Consider the following 26,006-nt stretch of genomic DNA (forward strand, 5'->3'; position numbering starts at 1 on the left):
TTGAACGATTATCAGTCCTTCTGCATCATAGTAGTCTAACACATTGCAAAATTTTCTGAAAACCCATCCTTATGAAATTACCTGATTTATTTTTAAACTCCATGGAGGGTGAAGGGGGTAGAGGTACATCAATTGTCCACGCTTGTCCACGGAGGGGGAGGAAGGAGTCAAAACCGAAAGTTTTTTGTCCACGTGGTATATGAACGGTCCCTCATATGGATGCCTAGTGTGGTGGCAGAGAGGAGAGGTGGTGACGTCTAGTCGAAGCTAAACCATCTGCAAAAAATGGTGCTCATAGCGTTGACTGGTGCTTTCACGACAACTTCGACTGCTGCGCTTGAGTCATTTCTAAATATCAAACCATTACACATACACCTTAAACAAGAAGCACTATTAATGTGCATGCAGACTGCAGGTTACTGGTCTTTGGAACAGTAACCAGGTTTATCTTGTAGTCAGTCATACACGATTGTGGTCACAAATGGTTACACGAGATGAACATTTTGTTTGCTCTTTCATGTGAAGATTCCACTCTCGAGAGAAGTGGTTGTCTGGAGAGAAAACAACAAAGGCGAGTGATCTGTTACACAGGCGGCTCTCTGATGGAGGGACGTACTGATGCTGATGTCTACTGTCGTGAAATGAGATTGGAACAGTCTCATTCGCTAAGTAGATACTGCGTAAAAATCTTCTTGATTATAAGCGGGGTACAACAGGACTTGTCCGGCAAATTTAAAAGCTTTTGCTCCGACAGTCAGGCTGCAATCAAGGACCGTAGTTCGAATGAATCACGGTCTATGCTAGTGATTCATATAGAAGAACACGAATTGGCCAGAACAGATGCAGAGCTTGAGTTTGTTGGTCCTAAGCTTGCCTTACCAATTTTAACAAGTTGGATAAAGGGAAAGATCCGGTCCTGGGTATCAACCGAGTACTGCAACTATTGGCGCAATCTACAAGCTTGACGTCAAACAAAAGTTTTTTAGAGTAAACCGTGCCAAAGGATTTCGAAAAACCTCTTACACTTTTTGAAACAACACTGTTGTGAGCTGTCTGGGCTTCAACCGGCCACTGTAAACTCAATTATCGCATGGCATGAAGATGTGCATCTGACATAATGGACGTTTGTTTCTTCGCAAATCGTAGGATTCAAATGATGGTCATATCCCTAATATCAGAGACTAATTTAGACCGGGTTTGGTATCTTCAGATTGCCATACAACAAGTGCTGCTGTGTAGTGCTGTAATGGAGTATGGTTAGAGTAGCACAAATTAATCTTCAGCATAAACGTACAGCAACTATGCATCTATCTAGCATTGTCTTGGAAGGAAAAACTTCCAGAGCTTTGGTTTAAGAATCGTATTTCAGTAAAGGAACCATTAATGTTGGAAGGCTACTTAACCCTGTCTTCGTAGTTTTCGAGAAAAATGGCAAGACAAATTCACGTGAATTGCCCCTTGCGAATATTGCTATTGGTGCATGTATTTTATCCAACCTTACGACTCGCAATATTTGTGCATTAACGATCAATATGAACCTTGATAAAATCAACAAGAAATACGTTTATTGTTCGGCATATTTGCCGCTCAATGAACCATCCCCTTGTGGTGATTTCAAAAGGGTTGTATCATACTGTGGCATAAATGGGTGTCCCCTCATATTCGGTAGTGATATAAATGCCCACCACATATTTTTGGGGCAGCTCAGATATCAATTTGAGAGGCACCGAATTGGTGGAATACTTAAGTAGTACAACTCTGTACATGCACAATATAGGAAATCGCCCAACATTTGCACGAGATGACAAAGAAGAGGTGTTAGATGTAACTTGCTGCTCTGACGGTATTACGAATGAGTAGGCAAACTGGCTCATACCAAACGAGCCCGTACTGTCGTTATCTGATCATAAGTACATCGTCTTTGATCATTTAAACGTCTCGCTGGATATCGTGACATATCGTAATCCAAATTCTATGAACTGGGACCTCTACGATGAGGGCTTGGCGACTAGGTTTCATAAAAATCATACGACGATCGGATCTTCAAGTGGCTTGGATGAGGTCATGGTTAAACAAACTCACTCATAGTAACAACATACCTAGAAGCTTGTTTGCTTCGAGTTATGCTTGTCTATCGGGGAACCACTTAGTGGAATACCGAAGACATATAGAAATGCTCTTCGCTGCTCTGAACGAAATGGGTGGAAAAGCCTCTGCACAAATATATCAAATCTCAACGAGACTAGTATATTAAATAAGTTACTTTCGAAATTGAAAGACTTTCATGTAAGTTTGATTAGAACTGCTAATGGTGAATACTGACGAAGATGTAGTATTCAATTGTCTTTTTGGCACACACTTTCCAGGCTGTTCGAAGCCATCAGTGACGACTTACCTTGGGTTCTTGTCTGGTAGTTCTGATTCAAGGGTATTTAGATGAGAGCATTCCAGTTCTACTTCGAAGTGGATATGAACACTTCAAGCATATCAGTGGAGGAAGTCTATTACCACTCTGTTCCACAATGTTGTCTACATCTATAACATTGAAACAGTTTTTTCCACAAAAGCAATCAAGTTTAGTAGTTTTTTCTCGATATTGATGGTGTTTTTGACAACGTGTTGTTCGAATCCATTTTGGAAGCAGCACGAGGTCATCGAGTACTCTCATATATCACGTATTGGATACACGCAATGCTCAGCAACCGACATCTTTGCTCATCTCTAAGACAAATAGAGATAAGGAAACTGAGCGTCTGCGGATGTCCTCAAGGTGGTGATGGTATAATGGTATAATGATAATCGGTATTTGCATTAACACGCTTTTTAATATGATGCAACAAGCCTTATGTGTTGTTGAGCAATTTTGTCTCCGTGTTGGACTATCAGTTAATCCAAATAAAACATCAATGGTGCTTTTCACACAACGAAGGCTCACAACCGGAGCTCGTCCGTTGCAGTTCTTTGACTCTGAAATTGCTGTCGCAGACCAAGTTAAGTACGTTGGGGTAATTCTTAACCCAAATCTAATTGGACAACTCACATCGATTTCAGAATCAAGAAAACTAGAATAGCCTTCGGCCAAGGTTGATGAACGTTCGGCAAATCTTGAGGACTCAAATCCAAGTACATTCAGTTGATATACAACAATTGTTAGACCAATACTGGCATACGAGTGCTTTGTTTGGTGGCAGAAGGGAGAAGTTATTACATTCCAATTAAAGTTAAACCATGCTCACGGGATGGTCTTGATGACGATGACTGGTGCGTTCTTGACAACACCTACTGCTGTTCTAGAGGCACTCTTGAACTTATAACTTCTATGTGTTTCCGAAACAAGAAACAATTTCTTGTGCATTCCGTCTTAAAGTTACGGGGCTTTGGGAAAATAACCTGTTAGATCATGCAACTAGCCACACAAGACTGTGGTCCTAAATGGTTACTTGGGATGAGTATTCACTTGCTCCCAGTGACCTTACACTCACACGTAGTTTTCCCTTTAAAACTTTCAATGTGAGAATACCTCCTCGCGAGGAATGATTGTCTGACTGGATGGCGCGACAAGAAGAAATTTTTGCAACTCTGTGTGGCGTACAATCGATGTACCGACATGTTTTACCACTTTCGATAAGGTGGATAAAGCAAGAGATTCGCTCTTGGGCGGCATCCGCACATGCCAGCCATTGGCGTAGCTTGCAAACTTGCGTTTAAGCAAAGACATTTCTGCCGGGTGTAAGTCCGAAAATGTCAAAGAACTTGTTACATTTTTCCAAGCACAATTGCAGTATTCTAGTCACGGCTCTGACTGGACATTGCAAACTCAATTATCACTTGGCTACTATTCAGCGTGCTGAGTATTATTCGTGTGATCTTTGTGAAACCGATTACTGATCTTCATATCATTTAATATCCAACTGCAATAATGCAATTACGTATCCGGATTTTTGATTCTCCACACATAGATTAACCTATGTACAGAGAGCTGAACTCAAGGATATGCTAATGTTCCTAACCCAGTGTGGTAAAGAGCTATAGTTTAAGCCGTATTTGAATAACAATATCGCTTCGGGGGTGTTGTCGCTTTGTTATCTCAATATCCACTCGAGGGTAACTTAACTTCTCAAACTATATTCTGGGCGAAATTTTGAAACGAACCTCCTCTAAGGAAAAGTTAGATGATTTCTACATGAAAAGACATTTATATAATGTACAAGAAAAATGTTATTTTTTTAAAAAAACGTTTCCCGATCCGGATGCAATAACACTTTTATAAAAGAAAGCAATTTTAGTAGTAAACGATGTTATAAATATGGTATCGTTAGTACTTAAAATATCAGAAAATTATAACAAGTAACAATGCGAGAAATAGCTTTGAATCATTTCTGTTATGTGTTTCTGATCGGGTTTGCCCCTATTCCATTAGAAACGAGTTACGCCATACCTTTATCTGGACAAGCATAAAATTTTTCGCACCCATTTCATCTATTTAATGATCTGCATGATATGTGAATGGTCCAATGTTTCTCAAAAGTGAGCCTTCACCATCTGTAAAATAGTTCAGAACTTATTTCCTTTTCGGACATGCTAACTAACAAGATAAGTCATCATCTCCAAAAAATCATACTTAATCAGTACTAGAAAGTTTTTCATTTACTGTGGAGTAATGAATAAAAAATATTTGATCATTTCAAACTAAAGACCCTTTTTGGCAGTAAAAATAAACACTAACGAATTCTGCAAGTTGTTTGTCAAAATTCGCATTTGTCCTAATCAAACAAAAAAAGTCACCATCAAAGGCAACACTCTCTTTTTTCGCTCTCTCCTGAACTTTCGCATTTCATTGTCGGATATAACACGAATACTGGATCATTCTTTGATCAAAAGCTTCATAAATATTGTATGATGAACAAAATGACATATTTTTATTCGTTTATGTTTTTTGTACTAAACTGGTGTAAGGATGATAAGTTACACGACCTACTGGTTCACTGGTCCATTTGAAAAACACATCCATTCTTCATGTAATATTGAACTTTACTTATTCACTGTGCGCCTAACGGTTTGTTTACCATTTGATATACATTGATTGTAAGCACTGCATATCACCAGAGCTAGTTTAAAAGTTGTTTGAGAATAAAACCGGTGTAAATGATGGTATGGGACATGCTCATTTGTTTACTAAACCTTTCAGAGTTTATATTCGTTTCTTATATAAATCACCTTACTTACAGCTGTTTGCAATGGCACGGTAACCAAAACTGCACCGTCCTTGGCGATCACTTATGTTCCTTTTCAGTTGGTCAGATATCATCGAACGATCACTTCCGTTCCATTGCTCAATACCGCACCATTCGCGAATATGTCGTAACGATCGCGGTTGTTTGTTTGCGTTCGATATTGGTTCGATTGTTAGTTCCAGTTGCTCTTCGCAAAGCGAAAACTCCAACCCACTCAACCACCGAACTGGTACTGAAAGACTTTTCCTCATCCGAAGATCACTTGATACACTGCACCACTGCAGCTGATAGTAGCCGTCAACCAGTGCTGGAAGGAAACGATCTCTTATTTTGGTTGGGCCCTCTCACTCTGTGTGTCTTCTGAGCGTGGTAGCCGATTGGCATAGTCTCACTCACCTGGCTGCTTGTGGCGGCAGCATTGAGTGCATGTCGCGTGCAATTTCTTTTGCGCGGTCCACGGAAAAAATCGATAGATATTGAATTATGTGGATTACGTTGAGGTTATAAAAATATTTTGCATAATTATTTATTTAGGTTACAAAAAATATAATTGATTAAAACAGATTATTACAAAAAATTCTTGTAAACTTAATCGTAGGCACTTGTTGCCTCAATGTTTGGAAAACTACCAAATTTAATTACTTAAATAAAATCATGGTACTAAAAATTAAAATACGTTTACGTTTTTTCACGATAACAATTTTCCAGTGTCTTTCGAATATCCGAAGAAATTGAGAGTGAGTGCCGTATATCGAGCGGCATGCCTCGTGGCGGGTGATGCGTGGGCAATGAAATTCCGACGCGAGCAAACAGCCTTCCACGGATAGTCCAAACATTATTATTTCTTACTGGTTCGTTCCTTGGAGAGCGCGCGTGTCCGACGACAAGATGTGAGGATAAGGTATTTAATACATACCTTAACATACACTTTCACCAACGCACCGTATGGCGGCGGAAGTAACGGTGAAGCACTGACGCGCAAAATAAACGGTGCGGTAAAATATGGATCGAAAAGCCAAAAGTTGAATAATGAACTTTTTATTTTGGATTTCATGACTCAACGGTAAAATAACCTTTCTTAAACAGAATTTTATTTCCTGGGTCACATTAAAATCCTCAATGCAACCTAGTTTTCGGGTGCATTGTTCTCAAAAGACAATCTCGGCTTTAAGATTCAACTGAAAAAGCCTAGAAAAGCGGCCATGTTTGAAAACGAAAAAAGCAGTTTTTCGCACACCCAGTTATCATGTAAATCAACCTATTGATTAACTTTTATGAAGATTGTGTAAATGGCAGCGTAAAAAACGCTTTTTTTGTTTTAAAAAGATGGCTGCTCTTTGATACTTTCGCAGTTGAACCTTAAGGGCCAATAAAAGTGATGATTAATAAACACAAAAAAAGTTCCTTCAAAGGTTTCAATTTTTCTTTTAATATAAAGTTGGAACTCAAAAAATCGAATTTTTTTTTTTTGAATATTCTGAAAGTACATACTTTTGAAAATATCTGTGTCCAACACAAAACTTTAAACGCAAATATAAAGTTGTTTGAAAAGTACCGTTGCGTTGAACGTGATATCGCAAAAATTATTCATCCGATGTTCATAATTTTTTTTTTAATTGTTTCTATTTACATTCTCATGTACTTGAACGGTTCCTTTTTCATCCAAAAAAATTTGATTCTTTGCCATGAATTTTTGTTTAAAATTTTGAACACTGCAAAACTCAATTTTTTGGTTAACATATTTTTTGCAGGAGAATTTTTTTTATTGGGAAACTGATCCGTTCAAGTACACCACAATACATTTTTCTTCAATGCAGTTGCAATCATCAACACATACTTACGCTCGCGATTTCGCTAACATTAAAACACCCCGGTAATTAAGTGAACGTTGTAGCACCTATAGACTTTTAAACGCGGTCTCAAGCATTAAACCATTACTCGCGCGATCATGAATCGGTCACGTTCGAAAGCTCCTACCCTCAGTCCTAGCAGCCTAGACTCATGCCTTCAGTTGGACTGATCACAAAAATGACGCTCATATTCACTAGACAACACGTTTCATGGCGACATGACCGGGACCTCTTGTGATATGGGGCAACTCACTTTCTGTTAGAATGTGAACCGTACACCGAAAACTAAATATCAGAATAACGGTTAGCGTGACCATCCAATAACGCACACGAATATGTGAATGGCCACACGGTTACAAAATCGAATTTATACACTCGAAGTCACATGCACACGCGACAAAAACGTTCACATGCATACGAACGCTTAAGCCCTTCGCGATCAACAACGCACACCTGCGTTTGCGTTCCCGCAAACTTGATAACGCCCCGGTAATAAAGTGAACGTTTTAGTACTTACGAAGTTTCAAACGCGAACCTACAAACGTCCGTGTTCGCGCGATCATGAATCGGTTACGTCCGGAAATCATTAGCGTACGTCCTAGCAACTTACATGCAGTTAAACCAATCATAAAATAAAGCTCATGTTCACTGGACAACACGTTCCTTGACGACGTGACCGGAAACTTTAGTGATATGGAATATCTCACTTTCTTCTAGCATCTGAAACCTACACCGAAAATTAAGTATCTATCCGCGCGCGATCATCCAAGAACACAGGCGAATATGCGAAAGGCACAAGGTTATGAAATAGAATTTATATACGCGAAGCTCCGTACACGCTAGCACACGCGACACACATACGCACACGCGATCGAATGTTAATGTGGTGCAAACGCTCGGATCCTACGCGATCGTTCAGTTCCTACGCCCGCAATAATTTACCCCTGGCACTATTTGAATTTTTTCTGCTCCCAAGCTTAGTTCTTTGGGAAAATTCGATCAAAAATGTTGAATTACACCTGAAAAATGTAGCTTTTAAAAATTTCACAAAACTTGGTATTAAACTGTGAAGTCCCGTTTCAATTTTTTTCAAAAAATTCTTTGCAATAATTTAGTTGGAACCCTAAACCCCTGCCACCATTTGAATTTGTTCTGCTCCCAAGCCTAGTTCGTTGGGAAAATTTGTTCAAAAATTGTTATTTTCTCTTGAAAAATGTCTGATGTCGCTTACCCTACGTTGTGAATCCTTTTTCTTCGATGTCACCAGAATTTTCCGGTTGGCACGAGGGTGATAATGGGTCCACGTACCCTACTTGCAGCATGCAAGTTTACCTGGCACAGGTAACGAAGATCCCCGATGAGCAGCAGTAGAACGACGATCACCCAATAGCAGCTCGCAATTAAGGCGAGCGAAAAACAAAACTGCACGGGAAGCAGCGAAAGCTTACAGTGACTGTTATTAGCAGTAGAACCAAACAGCAGCAGCAATGAAGAACTTAGTACAAGAGTTTTCGGGCTGACTAAACACTGCACTTTTCACTGTACTGAACACATTTATTCACCTACATACGGGTTACACATTGCATGCACTTGAAAACTAATTACACTAATTCAGGGATCGAAAGAAGAGCGATCTGATTTGCTTGTAGGTTTATTCTCGACTGTTTCATTCTCACAGTGTGAGCTAATGTTGGCTCACCACATCGTATCATCCCGGTTGCCAGAAGGGCTAGAAAAACCGGTATAACTGGCGCCCGGTAGCACCGATCCTTGCGTGAGAATGGAACTTCTCACGCAGTGGGGCCAAAAGTTTTGCGTGAACCAACAATGTCATTTATTAAAATTTTACAAAACTTTGGTTTTAAACTGTGGAGTGCCGTTCCAATTAAAAAAAAATTTTCACGATGATTTACTTAGAATCTTAAATCCCTGCCATTCGATAAAAATAATACTCATTTTCACCTGTAAAATGTTTTTTTTTAAATTTTACAAAATTTTTGTTTTAAACTTTAAAGTTCCGTCCCAATTTTTTCGCCTTTTTGTCAGTTCTTTCCTGTATTTCTCTTTTTAAGATCTTACCTTTTTGCATTGATATCAGATATCGACGGTTCATGCATTTTGAAACCATATGGCATTAAAATAAAATTTTTGAATCGATTTTTAACGGTTTTTGTTTGTTCTGACACTAGTTGCTGATGTTTCATGCTATTTTTAGCTATATTCCGATGAAAAATTAATCGATTTTCTACATTTCAAGTACTCCCCGTTTGGATTTTTTCGAATATTATGAAATCAATATTCAAACCCCCTTAATGATGTCCGATTGAACTAAAAAATTGCATAGATTCCTTTTTGGATGTAATACGCATTTTATGCACGACTTTATGCGAAAAAAATAACCATTTTCATTGATATCTTCCCCACTGAACAGCCTTCTTCATACAAAACTTTGGTTTAAAACTGTGAAGCCCCGTTCCAAATACATTGGAAACAATACCTCAGTGGACCCTTCGCCACACTCGGACAGCTTTATTCGAGATTTTGGTTCTCTATCTGTTCTTATTTCAAAAACAATGGCTAGGTTACACTTACCGTTTTACTTTTAATGCTACAAACAGTAATAATATTCACAATATTCAAACTAAAACAAAATGAGTTAAGGGGTTATATATGTTGAGATGCGGGAAATAAGGGAAAAGTTTGAATTTTTGTAATGTTTTGTAGCCATATTTTTATGAATTACTTGTTATACGTCTAATTTAGTACAATGTCCCATTTGCAAAATCCACTTAGGAACATGAAAAAATATTAATAATTGTCGAAGTTATAGCAATTATAAATAACCGACAAACCTTTTTGAAAAAACGCGTTTTTTTAAAGAAGTTTGTCGTGACTACGATTCCAGTCCAATAGCTCAACGAAAGCATAAAACTAAGCAAAATTCATTAGTATACCTTGAACGATTCATTCAAAAATGTTTTTCTTTTTTTTGGACGCGGGGAAGATTTTTCCAAAAAAAACACACTATTGAAACAAAACCTATTAAAAAATTCATAACATCGATAAAAAAATTTGATGGAAGCATAGAATCGTTCAAGGACACGGCAGTTAAATTACGAACACTTTAAAAAAAGTTTTGAAATCGGTTGAAAGCTTTTTCGGCCATCGTAGTCACCGCTAAGACGTTTTTGGGAAAAATGTTTTCGAGATAATAGCTTTTGAAGTTTCAAGAATAAGCCACGCCTCCGTAAGGGGGCAAGATGAAAAACGCTATATCTTTGCGTCTACTGCTCCGATCTCTTTAAAAATTTGGGACATTCTTATGAATGAAGAATAAAATTCTTATGAATGAAGAATAAATTGTTTTTCGATGTTTTTAGCCGACCTCAACATATAAACAAAAATGACCTCTGAGGTCATTAAATATCAATTGTGGTCTTTCGAATGCTAAAATGAGCAACCAATTTCACTTGCTCCATTTTGAGATATCAATATTTAAAAAAGTTATGTTTTTTTGCTAAAAATGCTCATAAAATTTGAACTAAATAAACTATCCCAAATCTGCCTGGATAAATAATATTCGTCTCAAAAAACTCTAAAAGTTTTGTGAAGACGCTATTGAAAGAAAAAATATTAAATAGTTATAATGGATGAACTTAATTTATTAGGTACACCCTATCAGACAACAATCTATTAGCTATAAATTTCATTTGTTACTGTGTTCACCCCATTTCTAGTTGAGTGTGTACTTCGCATGACTTCGGTAATCTAATGAACGAGCAAACCGAGATCCATCTTGGCAATGAACTGATATTGACCGTACACATTGGATAATGTTTCATTTTGTTCGCCATCTTTAATTTTGTTGTAGTTCATGCAAGAAGATTTTTTACATATTCTGCAAGAATGCCACTTGCATACTTTTCTCATTCTTGCATTAATATGAAAATTCCTAATGGATTAATTATAAGTGTAGTAGGGGTGACCGGGACTAGTTGGCCGAAGGGGAAGGTTGGCCGAGTGCCTTTTATGAAAAGGCTATTATGCGCAGTAGCGACATCTATTGTGATTTTGGTGGAGTATTTGGTCACCAATGTACCGACGTAATTTCAGGTGTTTTGATGGTGTCGTTAGTACAGGAGCACGTTTGTTCTTTTTTCGGCACTGGTGAGTAAATTCCTGTTTCTGAAAAATACGTGTAACGCGAATCAATTTACATCCGATTTTCATTAACTTTGTACTGCTGGAAAGGGTATTCAAAACCCAACACAGTGGTATAACGGTTACCAGTGTAACCTTATATTTGTTTGTGTAAATCGTAGTTGTTCTCGAAAATATACATTGGGGTAGGTTGGCCGAGTTCTGCGCGGGGCTGGTTGGCCGAGTTGTAAATTTAGTGTAGGGTAATGTGCACTTTGTATTTGTGAAATGCCAACCTTTTTCAAAGCAAAATTTGATATTATGCCAATATTGATGATTATAAAGAAAAATGTACACGAGAAATAAGTAATAAAAATACCTTAAAATTATTACCAAATAGAAATAAGAGATTAGAATAATTAAAAATCGGAAATTGTTTATAATAAAGTTGATTCCGATATTTTATGAGTTAAATGCCAAGCAGGTTTCAGAGTCTCTGGCGTGTGTCGCTTCAATCCTGAAATTTTTCCTCCTGAGGAGTTTCTGGCAAGATTTGTCACAGATCGACCCAACTCCGAACAAAACTCGTCCATTAGAATAGAATCTGCTGCAGATGTAAGCCTCTCTGAAGACGTCAGACCTCTTCCCAAGGCGAGTGAACGATCTGATTCGAAGAAGTGGCAAGTTCATAAACGCCAATCGTCTCAAATTTTGACCGATTCCCCAATAAAAGCAGTATTGGAGAAGCAGAAGCCAGCAGTACGCTGGCGGAGGAAAAAAAATCAGCGAGAGCTGGTAAAAAGTTGACTAAAGCTGCCAAAGGTAAGCCCAATAAGTTTAAAAAGACTAAAAAGTGAAGAGTGGATTTTATTTTCCGTACCTATATACGAAAAAACGTTTTTTTTAATTAAAAGTTTTCCACTTTGTCGTGTTTAACTTATTTTATCAAACTCGGCCAACCTACCCTAGCACTGGGGTTTTTCTTTCCGCATTTGTTTGCTAATAACTTTTTCCCTGATTTTTTTTCATGTATGAAAAATATACATATGTACTCAAGGGTTGTATCTTCATGACAGCGCAAACCGGTTTTCAAGTTTAAATTTTGGAATGTCGCGTCAAATAAATTATGCGGAGTTCACGGTTTATAGCAACACACATCTACTTCGAAAACACATAGAAAAAAATATTTTGCATTTTACATTTAATTTCATGCATGAAAAAAGATGTAAAATTAAATCATTCCGCAAATACACGTGCTTTTTTCAACGAATTTTGATATAATTTTACACGTTGATTGAAAATTACAGTTTCGTTAACTGAAAAACCATTGTATATATATTTATTTTTATTCGAAAATTGTTGTAAAATATGTTACGTGTAATCTCACATGAATGAAAGTGTAAAATCATATGCTTTTTGACGCTTTATTTATGTGCAGTGCATTGATTTTAATTAAAATTTTCTATTCAAGCGATATATGTTTAGAACCATGCCGGTTTACATGCCGTTAAAATTTCATTATTTTTTGGTGTGTAGTTCAATCTTTAAACATTGGAATAATCTTGTGCGTTTTTCTTTTTTCGTTTTAGCTTTATATAGAACCATAGTACTGACGCAACAAGTATAGTATTGTAAGTATAGATAAGCGTGGTATGGTGCAATTTGAGCAGCTTCAAAGTGTCTTGACCGCTAAAACTTAGTTCTTTTCCATGGGAGTCGGGATGTTTTATCTTTAATCAAACGCGAATTACTCGAATAAAACTATAACAATGTGTTTACATATCTATAAGCATGGGATTAGACATTTTGAGAACTTATTGAAGGGCGGCTAATATGTACAACGATACTTCTTTCACCAAGAATCGGCAGTCCTAAGTTTGCGCCGCTAAAACAACAAAAATGATCCATAAAAAATTGAAAAACGATCCATAAAAAAGTTGTCCATGTTCCATAAAACAAAACTGAAAATCCATAAAACAGTGTGAATGTTCCATAAAAAGGGGTGATTTGATCCATAGATTATGTAAAATTGAACCATTAAATGGTCGTACAAGAGCACTAAAATAGTAATAAAAGAGCAATTAAAATCAACCAATGCCCCATAAAAATATTGGAAATGTTCCATAAAATGATACATTTTGCGCCATAAATTTACTGACATTGATCCATAGAATATTAACAATGTACATTAAAACACGTCGATATGTTCCATAATATCGACAAAAATGTTCCACGGTATTACAAAATGGAGCAATAAAATGGCAGAAAAAGTTCCATAAATTTGATAAAAATTTTTGCTAAATAAATTTTCTTGGTCGATAAAAGATGTAAAAATGAACATTAGAAATGATTCATATATCGAACGTTAAATTATGGTTCATGGATATTTACAAAACGATCCATAGGAAAAGAAAACGTAAAACGATCCATTAATATGTGCTTATGCACCAGAAAAATTAAGTTTAATGAATTCATGCGAAATTGTTGCTATTCGAACTAATAATAAAGTTTATTACATTTGGTTGTAATGTCAAAGTACAACAAACAATGCATACATTATAGTTAAACTTCAGCTTCCGTATCCCACTAGTCAGCTAACTGACCTTAACTAACCTGAAATCATTATGGCAACTCTTTAAACATCAGCGTATTTATGATATTAGAGCGCTGAGACTTATTAGACCACTGATACAGGCTGGCATGAGTCGCAAATACTATCTGAATAACTATCTGAAGCGAAAATGGACACTTTATACACGAACACTGACTAATGTGGCTACGCCACATCGCTTTCTAGTGTACTGTCCGACTTCGCTGCCGCTCAGTCGGCTTTTAACTGGCTATAGCCCCTATGTTTAAGTAAACCGGGCAAACGAGAGGACCACAGGTTTGCTTGCAATTCCATCTACGGGCTAATCAATGCCTCGTCCAACGGATCCTCAGCGGCTTTGCGCCGCTTCGGATCCTTGGCCTCGGATATGCGGCTAAGCCGCATCACGCTAGCTCCCAGTATAAGCTCACTTGTTAAAACACTGTCACTGTTATGAGAATTGTTAAGCACAACTTATTTTTTCAGTTTACCATAAAATTTCGCATGAATTCATTAAATTTATTTTTTCTAGTTCATAAGCACAAATTAATGGATCGTTTTACATTTTCTTTTCTTATGGATCGTTTTGTAAATATCCATGGACCATAATTTAACGTTCGATATATGAATCATTTCTAATGTTCATTTTTACATCTTCTATCGACCAAGAAAAATTATTTAGCAAACATTTTCATCAAATTTATGGAACTTTTTCTGACATTTTATTGCTCCATTTTGTAATACCGTGGAACATTTTTGTCGATATTATGGAACATATCGACTTGTTTTAATGTACATTGTTAATATTCTATGGATCAATGTCAGTAAATTTATGGCGCAAAATGTATCATTTTATGGAACATTTCCAATATTTTTATGGGGCATTGGTTGATTTTAATTGCTCTTTTATTACTATTTTAGTGCTCTTTTGCGACCATTTTATGGTTCAATTTTACATAATCTATGGATCAAATCACCCCTTTTTATGGATCATTCACACTGTTTTATGGATTTTCAGTTGTGTTTTATGGAACATGGACAACTTTTTTATGGATCGTTTTACAATTCTTTATGGATTATTTTAAATATTTTATATGCAAAAGTACATTTTCCCCCAAGAATCCGCTCTGATCGGAGCCAAACGAAAAGTCGATTGATAAATTGACGATTGATTGGTGAATTATCCCGTATTCCATCAGAATGTTCAATTGAACATTACGGTCATCGGAAGGGCTTTGTGGCATAAGAAAGGCCTAAACTCGCTGATAGATAAATTGCATAAGTTTTTTTCAAAATATCTAAATATTGCCCGATCGTTGCGAACTAGCATTGAAAGTGCGTGAGTAACTCTGCATGTAGTAAAGCGGCGCGTGTTGTTGATGATCCTTCTCGTGAGTACCTATTGATTTCTTCTCTGTCCATCGCTGCTCAAACTTGGAATGAACATTTTTTTTGAATGCCATTCTTACCATTTATGTTTTTTTCTTTGGTTGGTAGATGCCTACATTCGGTAGGATACGTGTTGCTGTATCCATTATGCATACTAATAATTTAGTTTTTGCGTGTTGATCGCCGGTAACCCATTTCGGAGAAACTCGGCCGTAAGCTACTAAAGCGAGTTTTTCGTCGTATTTGTTGTAAATTGAGTGATTGTTTTTCAACGGCCATTAGGTATGGCTTCACATTTCAGTGGATTCGAGCTGACTGATAGTAAAAGTTTGATATGGTGTTCGTCGTTCCCATTACCGAGTTTTCTATCTTTACTTTGGTACAATTTATCTTCATACGAACGAATATATACAACGTAGTTCTCTTTCGTTGGACCTTTTGGCTTGGTCATTAATACGTAACATTAGGTGCCAATCGAACTGAAGGCTAAAGAAAGCGACATGTGTACGATCGCGTAACATCGGAGATTTGCTAATGCATGATTTATCGTTAACCGGAAATGTGTTACCTGTGACATCAAGTTGGGAGATGTTTAGTTCATTTTGTTCATCTGATTGCATAATGTGAAAGCACTAACTACATAGCGCATTTCAGTGCTATTGTAATTTCTTTGCCGTAGAATGCGCAACGATAATTTTCATCGCAGAGAAATTCGGCGTGGAATTCGTTGTAATGGAATTTTTAAGCGAAGATAAATGGTAGGATTGGCGATGAAAAAAATAATTTATTTCAACTCAATATAAATTTCTACCAAAAGTATATAAGATTCTTTACAAGCAGAGCACGACGGGCAGGCAAATATCTCACATTTCGGACGCTTAGAAGCAAAGATCGCAGCCATTAGGGACCATTAATAAAATACATAACACATAAATTGCATAAAATTGACTCCTTCCTTTAATTTTTTGTTAAAAAGTATTCCTAATTGCAAAGCCGTAGCAATTGTGTTTTGCGTGGTGCATTTTTTTTTATTAAAATTAACGTAGGGGGCCGGGGCTATTAAGACCGATGGGGTGATTCTGACCCTCTCGATTTCTGAGTAAATCGTAAGACTTTCTGACTGTTGTACATATTCGTGGAACTGCCACAGTGAAGACCCGATTTTATCAGCCCCCGATTTTGTGTACCCCCAATTTTATCAGCTTTTTTACACGATTATGTCAGCCTCATATGCAAATTGATAGTTGGTTGTTTGATGGCTTTAGCAGACGAACCAAGTTGAATTCGAGTAAATCGTATGCATATTTTTCTTATCTTAGAGATCCGAAATGTGCAAAAATAAAAATCTTATTTTTTTGAAATTTTTAAGCGAAATTTAAACTAAATAATCAGAAAGGGTTATGAGGTTACATCTAGAGATTAAAGAAAAATATTTTATGAGCTTCGGTTTATTAAAAAGAAAGGAAAATACATGTCCCGATTTTGTCAATGTCCCCGTTTTATCAGTCTGAAATTCACCAAGGGGCTAATAAAAATGGGTTTTTACTGTATTCTAAAACATTAATCTTGACAGTTGAATCTAATTCTTCGGTTGTTTTACAAAGGAGATACAACATGTTTCATTTTTGCCATCCTCAAAACAAAAATCATTGTAATGGTAAAACCACGATTAAAGCAACATAGAAAACTGAAAAAAATAATAAGTGTTTTGGAAAGCTTGAGACTCCTATTTTATGGAATGATTTTTGTTTGCGTGAAAACACAGGTATTTTTAGACGCTCACCACTTTTGAGCGAAATGAGCGCATGAGGCTATTCTGACGACCTATTCCATCTACCACCGTTCAGCGGCTTGCGGCTACACATACGATTGCACATGCCACAATAAAGACAATACATGATGCACCACTCGACAGCTGAAACTAGCCATATTTGGTTTTTAGGCACTTTTTTTATTTTTTTGCTTCTTAAGGAGTTTGTTCAATAAATATTTTATAGGCAAACATAATTCTATTGGAAAAAATGGCGGTTTGAATTGCCCCGTAGGTACATCCGAATTACCCCTATATTTTAAAAGGATGGAAAGTTCTGCAAATCGTCGCCTAACGCTGCCAAGGAATGCACAGTGGTTTTTTGCCAAAATCGTGCGATCTATTGATTACGCCTAAATTGTTGAATTTAGGCAATGACGTTTTCGGAGGAACTTGTACATTATAAGGAACATTATAAACCCTTTCATATGGTGTTAGTATTTAAATGATTTATCTCCCTAAAAGTGAGATTCTTTTTGCCAACTTTCTTGCAAATGCATATATTAAAATTATGTCTTCAGCAAAGTTGTAGAGTAAGCTTTGCTAACAACTTTGCTGAAGACACAAAGTCTTTATCTTTAATATATTCAAAATAATTGTTAGTTGTTTGTAGATGATCCCTTTCAAGTCAATTTATTAATATAACTTTTTAAATATTTCTCTGACAAGTTCGGTATGTTCCGGGAAAAAGTTTGAATAATTTAAAAAAAAGTTTTCTATATTACAACAATGACTTATCTGTATCTGTATTTTCAAAGTAATTTGGATTTTTTTTGAAAAATAAAGTGTCAAACGCATATGCCGTTACACTACCGTTACAACTAAAATTCAACTGGTCTCATTGTTGATTTAAACTAGTTCATCGTTAAATCCAACATATTTCAAAATGATGACTAATTTTGATTGACGTTTTGTTTCATCAACCAACGGTTGAAAGTATGGAGTTTAATTGTTGAAATACTCCGGAGGTTAGTTATTGTACACGTAAATTCAATATTTAGTTATGTTTATCATAATGTTATCTTTTGTGGACTGTGTGAACTTTTTGACGTAGGACTACGTCATTGTTTTAGATATGGGGGTGAACTTTGCAAATTCTACAAAAATGGTATGTAACGAAAAGTGGTCCAATTTTAAACGCATATAATTCAGCCATCTCATGATAAATTTTCAAATCTTTTGCACATATCGCCTGAAATACATCTAAGAATAGATTCCAATAGATAACCCCAAAGATTTTTGAATCATGGCATTTAAAATTTAAATAATGTACAACCTAGTCAAAATATCGCGCATTTATACACAGAAGATAGCGCTTCCTAAGTCCGGCACGACAGATTTGTGTACCTAGCACGCTACGCTTTTATGAATGACGTCATCATCGACTATTTAAAGAACGGATTTGGCCGGACAAGCTCAGTTGCCTGTTGAACGGCAGGCGGAGCAGTTCACTGCACAGTGTGTTTTCACAGTCAGTATAGCTGACTAGTTTATCAACTAGTTTACAAAAATATTTCTAAAGAAGGAAAGATTTTCATGGGCATTAAAATTTAACATTCAAACCAGCAATGAAGTCAGGTAATTTTTTGTTGTTTGCGAATTAGGTTGGGTTCAGACTAAAACAAGCTTTTGAAGCTGAGACAACTACCTACCTGTATTACCGTTATGTCAAACTTGTATGAACACAGTTAATGTATTTTAGTAGTGTGTGCATCTCAGCTAGTTTGCTGTCAAAATCAAATATTATTTTTCAATAACTATTATTTGAGAATCTCTCAAAAACAAAAGAAAATTTAATAACATTCTATTTTTTGTTGATATCAACTAATTAGGAAACAAAAATTTTCATCGAATGGCTCTCAATGTACAGTTTTATTTTGATGGCAAGAAAATTCATTTTATTTTGTTGATTTTGAAAAACGCATCCCAAGTGATCTGTCCCTAGGTATAATTAGTATTTTGAGATGAATTTAGGAAAAATCAGTAGAAAATTCAGAAAAAATTCATCTCGTAATTTTCGTATTAGAAAGACACCAGATTAACCTTCTGAAGTGAGCGATTTGTTCGAAATTTAGTTAAAATCCTTCTGTGGTAGTTTAGTGATTAAATTTAGAATTTTTGTGAAATTAAGTGAAAGATGTCGGTGTATATTGCAAAGATTGAGCTAGTAGCGATAAAGATATTTACCTCATCGCTTTATTTTTAAAATATTATAAGTTTACTGCTCCAATTTTAAGAAAGTGACGAATGCTAACATATTAGTCAAACTCCAAAGAATTTTTCTCGCTATTGAAATGGTGGACAGATATGTTGATGTATATTTTTGTTAAAGTTGAGTAAGCATGAAGTGAGATGAATAGAGGGGCTGAGATGAATTAGGGACCGTCCAGGGCCGGCGTTACACTTTTAGCACGAGTGGGTAGTAAACATAGGGTGAGGGTAATAGAATAGGGATTTGTCTCATTTTCGCAATACACACGCTTGCATTACATTTACATTAAATCACTTGCAGTGTGTGTGTGTAAATGAAGCTGTTGTGCATCAATATTTTCAGATGTGTGCCCGACATACATACGTTGCAGATTTCAAATTTAAGAAAATGTCCAAAATTTCGAGTGGGTAATTACCCACTCGGTAATTTTCGAGTGGGTAGTACTACCCATACTACCCACGCTATCCGCCGGCCCTGGGACCGTCCACCCTATGTGTTGGCAGGTTACTGGTTAGTAAACCACCAACACATACATATCCCGTACCGCGTTATGTAGTGATAATTTGCTGCGGTAAAATATCGGGTTGATACTAATTAATGCAGTATAAACTATATAAATAGATCTCTTCATTACTTTTTATTTAATTATTCTTTAATTTCTTTCCTTTTTTCTAGAGTCTATGTCATATATGAGAAAAATGGGTGGCTAGGCTAAAAATGTGTTGGGGGAGGGTAGTCCCCCTCCCTTTTTCCAATAGGTTGCTACGGCTCTGTCTAACTGCAACAGCTACCGGCAGAGCAGGAACTTCTATTTCTATATGGCTTGGATGTTAAGGGGGGAGTAAGTGCTTCAGCGTAAAAAAAAACACTTTTTTGCGATTTTTTTTTTTAAATTTGAGTGAAACGAATTGATTGAAACTTTTGTATATTATGTTGCATCATTTCAATAACATTCTATAATTTTTTCAAACAAAAATATCGACAAGCGACACGGTGTCGATGTTTTTTGTTGAACGTCTCTGAAAAAAAACACGATTTGCGATGTTAACTGCAATTGAAAAACAGCCCAATTGATTTATTTCAAACTTTGCATACACATTCCATGGTAAAAATACCTAACCCCTACGATGAGTTTTCGGGATAATTTTTCAATTTAGGGGGCTTTCTACTCATAAAATAGCGAAATTTTGCTTGAAAATATAGCGTTTCCTTCATTTTAAGAGTACAAAACCCCTTTAATTGAAAAGTTATCTCAAAAACTCAATGTAGGGGTTAGGCATTTTCTACATAGAATGTGTATGCAAAGTTTGAAATAAATCGGTTAAGTATTTTTCGAATGGCAGTTAACACCGCAAATTGTATTTTTTCAGAGACATTCTCCAAAAAGTTTCGTCACCGTGTCGCTTGTTAATATTTTTGAATTGAAAAATCACAGAATGTTATTGTGGTGCAGTATAATGTACAAAAGTTTCGATCAACTCGCTTCACCCTAATTTCTAAAAAAAACTCGAAAAAGTGTTTCTTTTGCACTGAATTCATTAATAGCCCCAAACTCTGGGGCTTATAAAGGGTTAAGTATGTTGCTGAAAAAACTGTGTCCAAGTCTTATCTAGCTAGTTAGATGCCTCACCATATTTAGCTAGAATTACTATATTAAGAGTTAGGCGGACACAAAAGCCGGAAAACTGGCAGCTCTTATTTCAGGAAGAAAACACTGGCATCCCATTCAAATGTTCAAGCTCTAGCTTAATAATTTCATTGTCGTCGTGAGTGAGAACTTTACATGTACGAATAGAAAAACCAATTCGAAGATATGATGATATGCTTTCATACTTGTGCGAATATCTCTTGGTGTTACAGAAAAAAATTGTTCTTTTCGTTTCTCCACACTCGGTAACACAAGGAAAGAGTAAAATAATTATAACCATAATCACAACACCTTTTCCATATACATCCAAAACGAACATGTTATGTGACATCATGCTCGATTGGCTCCGGCATTTGACATTTTCAATTGGCTCCGCTCAGTGTCTCCGCCTAACTATGAATATAGTAACTATATATTTAGCTAGACTTTCGACGGTGCATAAACGTCACGCCCTTTCTGAAAAAAACTCATTTTGTAATCTGATCAGCATTTCTTTTCAAACTAAGCGTTTCGTTGTATGGGAAATATAACAAGTTACGCATTAGGTATAGACTTTGAAATGTGATTGTCCTACATACATTGAATAGTAAATTGGAAAGTTATCGGGATCATTTTATATAGTGTAAATGCTGTGCATCTGATCAAACTTACGGATGCGTTGTTCTACGTTTCAACGTCATAGTCATTTAGACAAAGCGTCACCATTGATTTTATTCCACAAGCTCTAATAAGTGGGACTTCACTTGCGGCGCGCCTGCGGTACGTGTCTTGGTTGTTGCAACTTGTTTGGCCTGTTTTCAAGTTCAATGTTGTGCTTTACAGCGGGGGGATTTTCGTCTACCAGTATAATATGTGGTGTACTCCGATGTTTGCTGACTGGTGCCATCACTGACCGCAATTGTTTTCTTATGTACATATATTCTATAGTCTTGCTACCGTGTATATTCGAAATACATGGCGAGAAATAACTGTTGGATTTATTCCCACAGGTGGGCGCTCAAGTTACGAAGAACCCAATAGTTTTAGACTTAAGCTTTGTTCTTCTAAAAGCTTTAGAATCATCACATCAGAAACGATAGCTTCGTTGAGGAGCTGCTGCATAAAATGCAACATGCTAACCAAAGAGAGTTCCACGATCACCCTCCTTCACGATTTTTAACCCTCCGGCACTCGCGCGAATGGGTCCCCGAGTGAGCAGCCGCTGGTGCTGAAAGAAGATTTCGCTAGAGTTTCAGTAGGTGTTGCACAAAATACAACGGCGCGAGTTCCGGAGGGTTAATATCGAAAAAGCATTCTCGTACATGCAATCTAGTCTGGGTGTACTCTTTGACAGGTGCTTTTGACAATGCGTTTTTTGCCAAAAGTGTGCGACCTATTAGGGACCCTTACACGCGCAATAAAAGTGTCATTACTAAGTAGTGTCATTACTGGAATCGTATGGGAATTCCATCATTACTCGCCTTACACGTTCATTAAAAGTGACATTACTGCTCAGTAATAACATTACTAACGCCTCGTGTACGGGGCCCTATTGATTACGCATAAGTCGTTAAAATTGTGTCAATGACCTCTTCGGAGGAATTTGCGGTCATTACAAGCCCTATCATATGATGTGGTGATTTTAATGGTTAATCTCCCTAAAAGTGAGATATGTTTACCAACATTCTGGCGAGTACATATATTAACACTTTATAGGGCAGTGGCAACTATATTGCCACCTTTTCGTTTCGTTCATAACACAGGAATGTGAAGTGAGATGAGATCTACTTGTTAGAAGTCTGGCAACTCTTCTTATTACTCTTTATTGAGATACAGTGAAAAGTGTCAGATTAGTGAAGAGTTTTTGGAAAAAAATACGACGATTTCTTTTTGGACAATAAAATTAGCTCGATTTTGAAAAAATACTCTAGACCCTTTAAGTTGGTGATGCAAATTTGTAAAAAAATTTGTAAAAACTATTTTTAATCCGAAAATTTGGTTTATGAGAGGTAAAAATTGCAAAGAAAAAATAAAATGAATAAATGAACGTCTGTTATCTGTGGTCTCATTTTTCAACTTATCCTCAGAATCCAGGAGTTATTTATTTTTAATCAGATATTAACCAGTAGCCTACCTTAATTTCTTTCTGAATTACTGATTCAGCTCTATTTGTTTTTATATTTGCACCAATCTCATTGGAAATACATCAAACATTACGAAGACTGACTTTTTCTAACGGGCGGTAGCAAGTATATTTTCCGAACAGTTTTTATTACGAAATAAATGTAAATATGTTCTAAAGAATCCTGTTTCTATTAATATAACATTTATTAATAGCCCCGCTCTGGGGGTAAAAATTGTTTCTTCGGCAAAGTTGTAGAGCATTCTGATTCGCTTGAAGAATTTACGAAGATATCAATATCAACGTTCTCGTTATCCTGCTATGAAATTTATATATCAGGATCTACAAAAAATTAAGCACAGATCTACACTCTTAAGAAATTAAATTCATTATTTCTTCCAACACTGCCAGTGCACCACCGACATCGACATTTTAAACTTAAATAAATGAGAATATATTCATCGCAGAGACTCGGTTCCGTTGAATTTAATATTCAGAATGAATTGCTGAATAACGTAGACGTTGTCAGGAAACGAAAACAAGAGGAGGCGTGTACTCCCCAGTTGTTTTTAGATCATTTAGTATAAAAAAGAGTATATCTTCCCAGCCGATTTAGACCGTCGAATTAAGAATCAGCTTTACGTGTTTGAGCACTACTATTTAATGGTTCTGTTGTTATCTCATTTGAAACAATACAACTGTACTTAACCTTAAACTCGTAAATAAGATTATAAAAAGTTTATTGAGTCTGGGAATAGACAGAAGTGTTTTCCGGCACATAATATATATTTTTCAAACGCGCCTGATTGAATTTAGGAGAATAGAATATAAATTAGGATTTGGAGGAAATGAAAGTTATGTCCACTACGCCACTGCACCTAATTAAAATTTATAAGAAGTAAAATGATTAAATATTCTCACTTCATATGTGAACCGCATAATAATGAACAAATATTTTAAACATCATTTAGTTATATTCAAAGCTTATTGTTTTAGAAAAAAATAAGTTTTAAAATAGGGTAAGGTGGAGTAAACCCGACCCCCCCTGTGTTATCGAAAATCGGATGCACTACGCGAACTAATATCAATGTTGTCGTGTATAGCATCGCAAATAATCATAATGGTGGCACGACAGCATTTTATTAGTTTACATTGAGATGTTCAAACGACAATAGGTGTGCTTTTTAAAACTTTTGATTTGAGTTTTCTGCATCATTGGCTACAGGATATTTCTGATTGTTAAAGTGATTGCATAAAAAATGTAAGTGGATTTTAATTCTTCAATTAAAGTCCTACAAAGTGCATAGATGAATTTAGTCCAACTTTTTCCATAATTTTTATAATTGCATCGTAATGAAAAATGACGCGGTGGGGCAAATCCGACCTCTAAATAGTTGGGTAAATCCGACCGCTTTTCTTTTTTGCCAAGAAAATGTTTATTTATAAAATTGAAATATATTTTTATTGTTATTATTTATTATTTTTTGCACAATGGTTTATAATTGCAAACAAAAGACACAAAATCGTGATGAATATAGTATTCGTCGAGCAATTGCTCCGATGCAAATGGGAATATCTTTACGTGCTACTGCTCGTGATTTTGACATTCCAAGATTGACCTTGAATTCCATTTTCTTAATGTTATATTGAAATTGAAAAATTTGGGTAATATCTGTACTAAATCAATCAAAAACATAGGCGGTCGGGTTTACCCCACCATTTTTGAAAACAGCAAGAAATGAACTTTTTCGTAAAACGCTTATATTTCAAAATTTTCCCAAGATTCGAATAAAATTATATACATAGAAAGTTGTCAAGAAGTCTAACCTTTAATTTGGTATATAAAACGACTTGATCTGATGTAAAATGAGCATTTTACAGCCAAAACCATTTACTAGGTCGGATTTGCCCCACCTTACCCTATGTAAGCTCACAATCATTGCCGAAAGGTTAATTATCGTTATATCGTTTGAATTGAGACGGTGAATCAACCATTGAAGAGTAGTATTTAAATACCTAAAACTTCTTCTGAATTCGACGGTCTAAATCTACTTTAAAATATACTCTTTATTTTATACTAAACAATCTAAAAAGGGGCTTGGGAGTACCCCCCCCCCCCCGTGTCTTTTTCATTTTCTGAATTCGTCTATGTTATTCAGTAATTCATTCTGAATATTTCATTCAAAGGTACCATGTCTCTACGATGAATATATTCTCATTTATTTATGTTTTAAATGTCGATGAATTTGTGCAATTGGTTTGAACCATAAGTTTTAAAACCGTTAACTATTTTATGAAAATTCGTAGCTAATTACCGTCTTCGACAAAGTTATTAACCAAGGCTTGAACAATAGTCTTAAAAGCTGATTTTTCATATTGAGTGAAATAGCGATCTGTATTAACGTAAACAAAAAATAACGCAATGCACAAAACCAGGGAGCAACCAAATATACCTGGCGTTGAGCTCGAATGTTTAGTAGGATTACTATAGTTGTGTCCTAAATATGTTTTGCTTATTTTATGATTCTGCTTCATAATTTGGGGACACACTGATTTGTATTTACTTTAGCGACTTGCGGCTAAAAGAGCCGTGAATGGAATGGTGTTCATGATTTTAGGTGGTTAGTCTCGATTGTTGTCAATTCTTTTCGTGTTATTGTGATATTTGCACACCTAGAAAAAATAGTGTAAATTTACGTCTCCTGACCATGACATATACGAGCATCAAAAATGACTTAATTCTACGTTTGATTTTAATTTTACATGACGTTTAATTTCGTAAATCATGTAAAATTACTCCACATATAGCGTTTGTTCTGAATGGTAGGAAGTGTAATTTTATGTCATTGCGCACGTAAAGTATATATAGCATGTAAAATTAAACGGAACACGGTAATGTTTCGTCATGTCGTGAATTACTAGTTGTTGAATTGTGTCATGTTTGCAATTACGTTAACGATAAAATTCAGATTTTTTTGGTGTGTGATTTATGCATTCACTGTTTGATTTTTTGCGTGGATTAATGTGATTCA

The 26,006-nt window shown here is 36.0% G+C and overlaps 1 protein-coding gene across 1 annotated transcript in view; it reads right to left on the reverse strand.

Annotated features, from left to right (window-relative positions):
- LOC131691323 (uncharacterized) overlaps window positions 1–26,006 on the reverse strand; it is a 68,360-nt gene that overhangs the window by 16,546 nt on the left and 25,808 nt on the right. The window contains exon 2 of the mRNA XM_058977615.1: window positions 5,227–5,541. Within this exon, the coding sequence (XP_058833598.1) occupies window positions 5,227–5,485 (259 nt within the window). The 5' untranslated portion in view covers window positions 5,486–5,541. The remainder of the gene's footprint in view (window positions 1–5,226; window positions 5,542–26,006) is intronic.

This window comes from Topomyia yanbarensis, chromosome 3 (genome assembly GCF_030247195.1).
Source record: "Topomyia yanbarensis strain Yona2022 chromosome 3, ASM3024719v1, whole genome shotgun sequence".
NCBI classification, from domain to species: Eukaryota; Metazoa; Arthropoda; class Insecta; order Diptera; family Culicidae; genus Topomyia; species Topomyia yanbarensis.